The sequence below is a fragment of the Balaenoptera physalus genome, assembly GCF_965194825.1.
Source record: "Balaenoptera physalus genome assembly, chromosome: 3".
NCBI classification, from domain to species: Eukaryota; Metazoa; Chordata; class Mammalia; order Artiodactyla; family Balaenopteridae; genus Balaenoptera; species Balaenoptera physalus.
In genome coordinates this window covers 76,526,729-76,539,368 of record NC_138890.1, presented here as the reverse complement: position 1 = coordinate 76,539,368, position 12,640 = coordinate 76,526,729, and the positions used below count along the sequence as shown (strand labels likewise).

At 40.5% G+C, this 12,640-nt stretch overlaps 1 protein-coding gene across 7 annotated transcripts in view; it reads left to right on the top strand.

Moving 5' to 3' along the window:
- The window catches only part of SNCAIP (synuclein alpha interacting protein), a 146,035-nt gene that overhangs the window by 100,710 nt on the left and 32,685 nt on the right, over positions 1-12,640 (top strand). For all 7 annotated transcript variants that reach the window (XM_082457849.1, XM_082457850.1, XM_082457847.1 and 4 more), the window contains 2 exons: positions 5,045-5,913; positions 7,579-7,758. In XM_082457849.1, the coding sequence (XP_082313975.1) occupies positions 5,045-5,913; positions 7,579-7,758 (1,049 nt within the window). The remainder of the gene's footprint in view (positions 1-5,044; positions 5,914-7,578; positions 7,759-12,640) is intronic.

Sequence of the window (12,640 nt, the reverse complement as noted above, 5' to 3'; positions counted from 1 at the left end):
ATCTGTGAGATGCTAGACAGAGGGCTGGTTATAAACACAAGGAGGTTCACGAGCAGTCTTTGCCCTTGAGGGACTCTCAAGAGAGAAGGTGAGTTGAAACAGAGCTTTATAAATGTGTGACTCTAGGTATGGGCAGATGTATCTCAGGACACTGAGAAGCAAAGGACAACGATTCCCTGGGAAAGTCAGAGGAAATGCACCAAGGAGGTAACACCTGAGGGGAACCCTGGCAGATGAGCTTCCATCTCAGGCAGGGAAGGCAGGAAAGGCGTCATAGGAGAGGGCGAACTTGCCCAAAGGCAGGAGAAGAGAAGGAAAGACCTGGGGTATCCAGAAGGGGGTGAGTTTAGCAATGGAAATGCAGAGAAAAATTAGTGACGTGGGAATGGTGGCGCTGAGATGGGAAGATAAATTAGAAAATAAATAAAAGAGCTGATACCTACCATGATAAAGAATTTAGCTACTATCCTGAAAGTCAGGGTTTCCCAAAGCTTAGTTGTTTAAGTATTATTTCCACAACCTCTCTTATTTTTGTTTGACCTGTAAACCACTTGTACTACTATTTTTAACTTATTTTTCTAAAACCATTTACTTTTAAGCATATTTGTTTTTGGAAGAAACTTTATGTCAGTGTTGTAAGTAAAAAATCAATGTCACTTGCAGTAACTTCAAGGACATCATTAAAATGAATGTGATGAAAATAAAGCATTTCTGCTAACTCTTTGCTTATGAAAGTCTCTGAGCTAAAGGCCCACAGTTTCATTATTCTGAAGGGAGTTTGTAAGTTTTGGAGAGGAGTTAAAGTCACTGTAGCTCCAAACTGAGAGTCCTTAAATTAATTAAGAGGAAGAAAGAGTTGAAAGGTATAGAGCTTGCTTACTCTCCAAGTCAGGGGGATTTATGGGTCTTGTGCACCATCTTAGTTACTGCAGGGGTATGTGTCCCACATAGGGGGAAATACTGTTTTAGGCAGTACAAGGCCTCTTCAAGGTTTTTGAGCTAAGAAGTGACAAAATCAGACTTACCTAAAGAGGGGATTAATCAGGATCAAAAGGGAAACCAAAGAAGAAAAGAAACCCTGCAGGGGCTGTGGAAGGGTCTAGTCAGTATAATAAGATGAATAGAGGGACCAGATTAAAGAAGGATTTAGGATCAGGCTACGTAGGACTTGGTGCCTAAAGGATGAGGGGCAGTGGTGCCTTGGAGATGGATTGCATGGGAGGCTGCATACATGGTCATGTGATTCAGGCCAGGTATATGAGGAATACGTTTAAGGAAGACAGAGTAGAGTGTGTGTGCGCATATGCGTGTGTGTGTGTGTGTGTGTGTGCATATGCGTGTGTGTGTGTTTTGGATGAGGAGGGGGAAGGCAAGAAGCAGGTGAGGGTAGGGGTGATAAGACCCCTGGATCAGAACATGCTACCTGTTACACATAACGTGCACATCCCAGGCTCACCTTAAATGCTTGTTGAATAAATGATGACCTGTGGATGGTCAGCAGGCAACTGGAAATACCCTGCTGGAGATCAGAGACATTCCAAATGCCAGTTAGATTGGAAGAGGGAACTGTGGTCTACAAATCAACCTCAAATGCATTTCCATTTACCTACTGACCATTTTAGAAACTTTGTGCCGTAATCAGGTAGACAGGTTTAAGGTATATTGGGCATGTTTATGTTAAAAATGAATCCACTCACCCAAAAAAGTCACTGAGAACCTACACATGTAAAGCAATTTGCTGGGTGCTTTGAGGGATAGAGAGGTAAATTAGACACAGACTGTTCTCACAGAGCTTGTAAAGATCTCATAAAATAATCGATAAAACTTTCAGCGATCTAAAGTTTAACATGTGAAGTATTTATTCATGATTTCCGGGAAACAAATTTAGCCTCAAAATCTTCCTATAAGCCCTAGTTAGTCTGATCTTTGTTTCCATGCATTATAAGAAGTGTATCATGGGGTCGGGTTAGAACAACAGTATAAGTGGAATTTTTGGTAGACTTACAGAATCGGAAGTGAAAATCTTGCCTGTCATTAAGGGCCCTTTTACTTGTGTTGTGCTTAAAATACCCATTTTCCCAGCTTAGGAGAAATAAACTAATTGCGTTTTATCTTTTATATATATATATATATATAAAATTGTCCTTCTCCTCACACAGGTATACGATATAGTAAAAAATTAGAGCATTCTCACAAAAACCTGTTATCTAATCCACTTTTCATAACTGGGATTTTTTCCAGGGAGTCAAGACACAGACTGGAAAACACAGATTTCCCTCTCAGCCTAAAAAAGAGTCATAGGTTTGAATTAGGAGGACAACGAGCCTAATGTTGATGCCCCTTCTTCAGTTTCTAGGCTCTTCTGTGGAAAGAAGTGTTTTCATAAGACTCAGACAGAATTCATTTCCATAGAGCATTCTTAATGGCTCCTGTCAGAACAAAACAGCTGGGAAACATATGGTATCCATTTCCCTGTATCACTTGGAAAAAATTTCACATGTAAATAAAGCCAACATAAAAGAGTAGCCCTTTGAACCCACGACCTTATACGATACATAAATATATTGGTACAATGCTCTCGTTGTATTGGCCCACTAAGTTATGTGGCTTTAAAAATGTTTTATTGCATTCTGAGATGCACATTATCAAGAAGTTTCCAAAAAATGAAGGTAATTGGAAAATACCAGCAAATACTATCCCTAATAATAAGTATGTATCTCAGAAATGTTAAGAAATATATATATATTTTTCCTACTATATTTTAAGGTTTTCAGAAAATTGATGGATAAAATTTAAGGCATATTTACATTTATAAACTCTGTGTCCACTATTTTTCTGTTGGTTTAAATAAGTAAGTAACCATATATTCTTGAAAGGAAGAGAGAAAGGCTTGGCAAAAATTTCTGGCAGGCTTAATTTTTTTTAGCTTTACATTTTGAGGGAGAAAAGGACATATAAAGGATAGAAAGACTGTTAAATTTATAATGGACCCACAGGAATTAGTCTTTGCCTTTGCCTATTTACATTTCATAAATAACTAGAAAATCTCGTTCTCATTGGTGATTACCACTCCTCTGAGTTTATTAACAGGACTTTTGTCCCCTGTGAAATTAAGCTATAAATCCCTGAGAAGGATGCTCTTTGGGCATTTAAAAAGAAATTTAATGCATTGGACAAAGTGAGATTCAAATTCAAATATAGCACTTGTTAATTGTCTGCTCTGTGCCAAGTACTGTATACAACTGAGAACCAGAGCCAGCAGAAGGCAAGAGAAGCAGCAGCTTAAGAGCATCTAGACACCTTCCTTCCCTTCTGGAACATTCTCTGGTAATACCTGTTTCTCACTGGACAGAATCCAGGCCTCCCTCCACAGCTCACAGTATTTTCTTAGATTCCCAAAAGTCCTCAGAGAAGGACCGCTTCGTGCAGACCCTCTGAAACCACAAGCAAAATTGTGGTCCATTTGGGGGAAAGAACTCACCCACCAATAAATAGGTACATAGCATTTAGGCTTAGAACACTCACTCTCACCTCCTTATTTTGGTTCCAGAACTTATCTGAATCGTTTTAGAACACATAGCAGTAGGGCGAAGAATGACCAAGGGTCTAAATTTGGGGAACGTTTCATAATTTATATGCTACTTTCACCCCAAGAATCAATGGTAGCCAGGGACTGTTGCAGAAGTTACAGACCTGAGTACACCCTCATCTTAGCTCCTTTACTTCCTGGTTGTACTCCATAGCAAAGAACAGACACATACACATGCTTTGGGGTTAAATACTTCCCACCTGCTGTTGTTCCAGAAGAGGAGAGAGTGATGGGAGATGCCTAGTTAGAGGGCATGTCCTGAAACCTCACCCCTTTGATGGGGGATGGTGTAACCTCAGTGGGAAGGGAGTAGGAATCCGTAAACTGGTGGGCTGCAAGCTACCAAGAGTGCGGGGTCATCTTCGTAGTCAAGGGAGTGTCCCAGAGAGGAGGCGGTGTCATCGAGGCTGAGGGAGGAAGGGGCAGCTGGTCACACGAGGCCGCCGCACTGCGGGAGGAGGTGGTGCTTACCTTTCACCTCCCGTTACGCTCCGTCTCAGCCAGGCACTCGGACGCAGACTATACAGTCTTCATCTAAACTTTGCAAGAAATGAGAAGAAAAACAAATAGTCTGCCTACTTCACCCTCCCTTTGCACCTTCCTTCTCCTCTTGTTCATTTCCTGCTTTCCAAATGACCGAGGGCAGCAGTGACTCTTAAAGAGCACATTCCCGTGTGAAGCTAGTGCGTTATGTTGATGTGTCATATGCCAGAAATTACTCTCGAATGCCCGTGAGCGATGGTTGACTGGAATACTCAGTCTGCGGTGGGATGAACTCAACCATGGCTTATCTCCCATGGTCCAGTCAGTCCTGACCAATTCATTCCTTCCTGCTCTTTCCCTAATCCACCTAACAAATCACCTAGGGAATCACCCAGTAGGTATCAGTTTAAGTTTGCCCAATATTAAACCATTTATCCCTTCTTTCTCTGAGACATCGCCGTAAGCTTTCAGAGTATACCCGTGCGTGTGTGCACATATGCACATACATCCCTTCTCTCCCTGGATTAGTTTGGAAGTTCGTTTAACACAAAGGATCCTATCCTCCAGTTCTCTTTATCAGGGTGATGGCAAGTATCAAAATACTATCAGGGAGGTGTCACCACCCAGGGAATAAACCTGAGTATCCGTCTGGGTTTGTTTTCTTTAGCTGTCTGCCTTCACTATTATTACTACTTGAATTAATTTTGAGCCAATATGTCATAACTTTCTTTTATCATTGACTGTGTTGCAGTGGTAAGTATGAACCATTTGTTTTATGGTATACGTTCTCTCTTAATTCGTCCCCTTTGAGCTTCGTCCTTAATTCGTCCCCGGGCTTCCTTTGAGCATTACTTGAGTGGACCATGTCTGCCTGCATGGCCACGCTATTTTCAGTGTTTCAGATAGTCCCCTATTTTAATTTATTTTAAAACAGTTTTTAATAGTCCCCTCTTTTAATTTATTTTAAAACAGTTTCTAGCTCTAGCTGGAATTGCGGTGTCTCAACTCTTATTACAAACACACAGAAGCCCACGGGAATCGCCGATGTATACAGTAAGTTCCGCCCAGTGAAGCGAGTGTCCCCACTGAAACATCAGCCAGAGACTCTGGAGAACAATGAAAGCGATGACCAAAAGAACCAGAAGGCAGAGTACCAGAAAGGGGGTGATTCTGACCCAGGCCCCCAACCTGAGGAGCTCAGCCCCCGAGATGGAGAGAGCAGCCCTCCAAGTAAGAGCACGGAACCCAGCCCCTTGCTGGGCGAACTGGAGCATTATGACCTCGACATGGATGAGATTCTGGATGTGCCTTACATTAAATCCAGTCAACAGCTTGCCTCTTTTACCAAGGTGACTTCAGAAAAAAGAATTTTGGGTTTATGCACAAGCATCAATGGCCTTTCTAGCAAAGCCTGCTCTACAGGAAATGCTGAGAACTCACTGTCCAGCATGACACCATTTTGTGTTCTGTCTCCTGTGAAAAGCCCTCACTTGAGAAAAGCATCCTCTGTCGTCCGTGACCAGCAGAAGCTCTCCACTGAAGAATCCGAGAGTTCTCCTCCTCTGGTTAAATGTGGCTCTGCATATGAGCCTGAAAACCAGAGTAAGGACTTCCCAAATAAGACCTTTAGTGATCCTCATGGTCGGAAAGTTGACAAGGCGATGCCAGACTGCCAGCTCAGGGCCTTCCATCTGCAGTCCTCAGCACCAGACCCCAAACTAGAGGAGCAGATCGGTGGCCTGAACTGGACCAGCTCCCAAGGCCCAGAAGAAAGGAGTGAGTACCTGAAAAAAGTAAAAAGCATCTTGAACATCGTTAAAGAAGGGCAAATATCTCTCCTGGTAAGTATGAATTAATTCCGTCTACATATTAACAATCTAGAGACTCCAGTTTTATCAGCTCCATTCATTAGTAACAGAATGATGGTGCTTCTGTCCCAATTTTTGTTTAATCTCTACTTGTGGCTTTAGTTGGGAGATGTGACTTTTGAGTTTTAAAATTAAAAGTTAGGTGGTTAGCACAAGGAAGAACAATTGGCTATAGAGGGGAGTGTTATTTCACTTGAACTTTGCCTGAATTCAACTGGAAGAAGGACACAGAGTCTAAAACATAAACAAAATGAAAAAAGCCCAGCACTTTCTTTAATATGAATCTTAATGTCTTTCTTTTTGCTTTTCAAATGGTTCCCAATGCTCTCACTCAGTTATTTGTGGGGATGTCAGTTCCTTGCTGATGGGGGACCTGCCAGACACATGAACAGAGGGTCTTCTGTTTTATCCTGATCATTATTCAGAAGACTTGGACCAGGATGTTTGAAAGCATTTGCAGATAGAAACTTACCCTGGAGCTTGACTGCCCTCTGACCCACATGGAGTTTTTATTTAGTTCCAGGTCTGCATGTCTAGGGAGAATGAAGAAGCTTTTCCAAAGACTCTAGACACGGAGTAACATGATGTAAGAAAAGTCTGTTCTGCTTAGGCTCAGGGAAAACTAAACTGCAGTCACATTCCATCTGCCTACGTTGTTCTTTCCTGGCTTCCAGACTTGGATCAAACAGTAGTAAGCCTGAGCTGACACTGTGGTGTTAATTAAAGTCTCATTCAAGAAAATCATCACATCTTGGCAGTGTGATTCTACTTAGGGTAGAGCCATGCATAGATAAGTATAATGCGCTTGGTCTGTTATCACACATCTTAGTGTTATAATAGGATGATATGATTGAACAATTTTACTAAGTAAAGTAATATTTTTTTCATCTCCTAAAGATGTCTTTTCCATTTCTCCTGGCTCTTCCTCTCTATTTCTCCTTGGTTCATTCCTTTCTTTTGTCTTTCCCGTGTTTTTATGTTTCCCAAGTGATAACATCTCTCAGTTTACCCAGCGGTCTTTATCAACGACTTTATACTCAGGGGACTGAACTTCACTAGAGGTGAGGAAACCAAAGGCCAGGTTGCCTCTAGATGCCCCAGGAGTTTGTTTAGGGATGAAAGTGTCTAGGGGTACCCGTGGGAACACTGGCTGCAGTACTTATCATGTAGCTTGCCGTCAAAGCCAGCTCTCCATAGTTCAAGGCAACGCAGATGGTTAAGACAGGTAGTTCATTCATTTAACAAACCTACAACAGGGAATAAAACACAGCCTGGCCCTCAGAACTTAGCAGGAGTGGAGGAGACAGACAGGGAACCTGCCAGTTACCGTTAAGTGTCATCGCAGTTGTTAGAAAGCCAGCTTGGAACCGCTACAGACTTGCTGACTCCTGTCTGTCACATGTCTCCCAGGAAGATAAGTCACTTGAGCATTCGTGTTCTAAAGCGCAGCATAACAAAAATGTCACTGAAAATCATTAGGATTAATTAATTGCGAGGAGTTCTGACTTATTAGATCCCCATGGCTGCCACCAGAGCTTCTGGAAGCTCATCTCTTCTTCCCAGTGCCCAGAGCAAAACCCCCATAGCATCTCCTTGTGATTTATTGACTTAAGTTTTCTCCTCTTACTCTGTGTTCAGCCACACCTAGCTGCCGACAATCTAGACAAAATTCATGATGAAAGCGGAAACAATCTCTTACACGTTGCCGCAGCGCAGGGACATGCAGAATGTCTGCAGCACCTCACGTCTTTGATGGGAGAAGATTGCCTCAACGAGCGAAATGTGGAGAAGTTGACTCCAGCGGGCCTGGCCATCAAGGTGACTGGTTGGGGGCCGGGCCCTCCACAGCTGAAAGTTGGGTTTCTATCTTTGAAGATTCCTAGTAAGCTTCAGTGTTAGAATGGAGGGAGAGAAGAGTGATATACCAAGCCAACAGCAAATGAACCTATTGTATTTAAAAGGTTAATCATTTCAGTCACTAGCTGCTTTGAGATTTTGAGACTATATTCCAATTTAGGGTAAGCTTCAAATCAGCTAATAAAGAGAAAGGAAAATGATCTGTTGCCATTCTGAGAATTTTTGTTATTCTTAACCACCCCTGGATCTGTGTGAGGCTGTTTCATTTTTTCCTAATGTGAGTGTAATGAGCAAGACAAATGAGGAAAAGGTGTATTATAAGGGACGCTAGCACTCAGGAGTATTTCAGACAGTAAAGTGGACTTCTAATGGATTACATCTGAAGTTTAAACGTCTGCAGTATCAGGAGTTGTTTAGAATATCGGTGCCGAGTTTGCATTTGGCTCTTGCAGAGCACAGTATGTTATCTGTCAAAAACTCCACAAATTAATGCCGACTGGGATAGAGTTAAAACCTAGAAACTGTGGTACAGGAAAGCATGGTCTTTTATAGCACTGCAGTGAGTGCCTCTGTAAAATATAACACATCACTAGAAGGTTAGCTATTAAGCTAAAATTACTTTTAAGATCTTTGGTAAATAAATGTGGAGTTCAGTCACATTTATTAATAAGCCAGAAGTGAAATTTAGGGAAATATAATACATCTTGTGCTTCTGCATATGTACTTTACTTAATAGTTATGTCTTCTAAAAGCTGAATAATCATAATTTTTATAAATGGAATTATACTGAGATTTACTAGGGGAACTTGCTAGTTAAAGAAGTCTACTTGTGAATTCACTGAAGAACGTGTTATATTTGAAAAACAAGCATTTTCCTTCCCCAGTATACCTCTTATGCAAATCTGAATTTTTGTGTCTGCAATTTATTTATCATTCAGCAAAGATTAAAAAGTTGTTTTCTGTTTTATTTAATGTTACTCAGTGATTAGCTTTTTTGATCAAATAAGAAATCCATGACCCCAGTGGATATCATTTTCCTTTAGTTGTAAATGATGCTATGTCAGATTAAGAGCTGAACTGCAGGCAGCCATTAAGAAGAAAGAGAAATGAAATGTGAAGTCAAAGTCAAGCATAGTGGAGTTCAGCAATGTGTACAAGTCCACCAGGTACTGTGTTAAGCTGCTGGCAACACAAATTTAAATGAGACATAGTCCCTTTTCTTAAGGAACTGATAGCCTGGTGGATAAGACAGGTAAATTATCAGTAATACAAGTGCAGGATGGCGAATTCAGGATCTAGTCCCATGTCAGAATCCTGTGGGAAGGCAGGAGTTGGGTTTGGTAATCAGTGGGCATGTGTCAGTGATGACTAAAATATTCTTGCAATGCCAGTGATTGTTGACATTCGCCTTGCCGTTTTAGTATTTATAAAATACAGTTCTCATTAGTTTTCCTGACTAATGGTGCATTTTGAATATATTCTAACTACATAGTTGGATGAAATTTTTTTGTTAATTTATATGCCCGAGTACTTGTTCTGATAGGGTAAGGATCTTCAGAGTAGGAAGGTACATAAGAAATTTAGTGGTCATTAAGCCAACCCTGGGTAAACTCCTTCTGTGGTATCCATATTAAGTGTTAATTCATTCTTAAACTGCTCCAGTCAACATAGGATCCCCATCATACAATCAGCATGCAAACTTAAACAATAAATTTTTCTTTGCTTTAATGAAGAACATACATCAAGCCCACAGGACTCAAAAGCTCTTATAGTTTTGCAGTCTCAGGCTTTTCATACTTTACTTCTGGACAATGATCTGAGAAATGGAAGTATTCTTTTATTCCTTTATTTAATCTAGAATTTACAAAAGCAGTAAATACAAATATTTTATAATGTATGCCACCCTCTTTGGCAGTCTGTCCTGACACATGTCCTGCCTCAGTCCATTAGTGTATTGTGATGGACATTGATGAAATTCAGGGAGTGCTAAGAAGTCATCATTCTTCTGTTTTAGGACCTTGTTTTGAACACTAGTAACTAACTGGTGGTATTTCACCTCCTTAAGCACAGTTCTGAGAACCCTGCTGTCATTAAAGAAAACAAACTTGGTACAAATGGGCAGAAGTTGCTCAGATAATATGTCTTGGCTGACAGGAAGCAGAGTCAGAGACAAGGTATCAAATAAAAAGATTACATTAGAAAAGGGGCTCTGAAGTCATACCAAGGCTTAAGAACATCTCCCCACACTGTTAAACTCCTTAAATATGGAACATCATAAGTTCTTACCAGCTACATGCAGCATTTATTGAGTACTTTCTGGGGACCCAACACTAGATACTGTGGGAGTTCAACAGGCATTATTAAGTGCGCTTTGGGAACAGTTAAGCAAAATAATTGTAAAGAAAGGTTTCTAAAAGGTGAGAACAGTCTGTTTTCTAAAATGGAGCCAGCACAAGAAATTACTTTAGAATCTAAACGGATTTGGAATGAAATAACCTTGATTCTCTTTTTATTTCTGAGTAAGCCCAAAGACAAAATGCTGGTCTGGTGAGAAAACATATAACCTACTGATATTGCTTATTAACATACAGTGAGTGACCCAAGGCTCAGGGACTTCAGCAGGCAAAAATCTCCCACTAGAATTTACTAACATTTTTTGTTTTCTTGGTATTTCTATTAATGGCAAGTGATACTGCTTTCAAACTCATAGTAGTGATATAATATTTCCTTTTCCCTCTCTAGCAACTTTTTATTTGTTTAAATGTTTCCTTGAGTAACTAAACCTGACACACATCTAACAGAGCGTTCTCCCCAGCAGCAGCAGAATATGCGTTTTTCTCAAGTGCACATGAAATAGTCTCCATGATAGACCATATGCTAAGTCATAAGACAGATCTCAATAAATTTAAAAGGATTAAAATCATACAAAGTATGTCCTTCCACCATAATGAAATACAATTAGGTATTAATTACAGAAGGGAATTTAAGATATTCACTAGTATACAGAATTAACACACCTCAAAATAATAATTGTGTCAAAAGAGAAATTACAACGGAAATTGTAAGATATTTAGAGATGAATGAACATGCAACATACCAACATTTTAGCATGCAGCTAAGGCAATGCTTAGAGGGAAATTTATAGTTGTAAATGCATATGTTTAAAAAAGAAGGAGGAGGATGAGGAGGAGGAGGAGGAAGATCTCAAATTATTAGCCTAATCTATCTCAAGAAACTAGAAAAATAAAGCAAACTAAATTCAAAGCAAGCAGAAGGAAGAAAATTAAACTTTTTTCAAGCAAAAATAAATGAAATAGAGAATAGAAAAATAATAGAGAAAATCAACAAAACCAAATTTGGTCTCATAAAAAGATTTTTAAAAATTAGCAAGCCTTTAGTTAGACTGACCAAAAAAGAGAGAGAGAGAAAGAAAGAGAGAGAAGACTCAGATTACTAAAATCAGAACTACTGCCTCATATTTTTGTGTTCTGTGTAAATACCCATTGATGTAAATTGTCTTGCCTCATAGACGCTCAGTATGGTTCCTACACCTTTCTTTATTCAGAGGGAATGAAGCACGTTGTGTCAGTGGGGTTTTTTAAATTCTCCTAGGAAACACTGCATGCTCAAATTGTGTAATTTAAGGAAAGTCTGTAATGAATGATTTATATACAAAAGGAGGGTGGGTGGACAGGGTCTAGGGATCCCATGAAGGAAAGTGCAGCATATTAGGGTCAATAACAACCAGAGCACAGTTACCCAGAGCCTGAAAGGGCAGGGGAAGGACCTTGAGCTAGAGAGGGTTGAGTAGAACTGCTGACTTTTGACCTTTGACTGGTGGCAGGACTCAGCAGACCAGTGGCACCTCCATAAAGGGGGAGTTGAGAACAAAGGGGACCTCACACTCACTCTCTTTTCCTGGTCTCCTGTTACTGCTTTCCATTAGCCAAACCCAGTCAGAAGGCAGGGGGCAAGGGAGCCAACCCATACAGATCAGCCTCCCTGGGCAGGAAGGAGGGCAGAAACAGGAGGAGATCGATCTGAATGGGGCACCTGGAAGCTATTCAGCACACACCTGATCGTGCTAGATGCCCCAGTCAGAGAGAACTATTCTGCGTGTGACTAGATGGAAGTCGACTACTTGAAATTCCATTATCCAAATAGGAGTAAATGAAGAATGAGCAGATTACCCGCCCTGTCTTGTTTTTAGAATAGGCTTCCCTGACTTCATGCCCACAGTAGTTCTTTTCTCCTGTGCTAAGGTCCCACACCGTGCAAACCAGGAAAGCAGTTGAATGTCTCATCTGTCTTATGGAGTTATTGTGAGGATCTAAGAGAGCGTTCTAATACAGTGTAAGGTGACGTATTATGTGCTTAGTAAGCTGACATGCATCGCCTCATTTGATCTTTACAGTAACTCCATGAGGTAGCTGCTACTAACCCCTGCTATTTCATAGATGAGAAAATTGAGTATCAGAGAGGTGAGGTAAGTTGTTCAAAGTCTCGTAACTAAGTGGTGGATTAAGGGTTTAAATCCATTCCAAAGTCTGGGTCTTAATCGCTAGGTTACATATGTCACGACTGCCTTCCTGGTTTGCACAGTGTGGGATCCGAGCACAGGAGAACAGGGCTACTGTGGGCATGAAATCAGAGAAGGCTTCAGTGAAAGTAGCATTTGAGCCAGTGTAATGGGATTATTTTCCTTTTCTTTATTTTGGACTCCTAACATGCTAACTTATCAAGAGAAAAAGCAGAGTTAATGGATAAACAAATTGTGATATATTTATACAATGGAATACTTCTCAGCAATAAAAAGGAATAAACTATTTCCAAGCACTAGCTT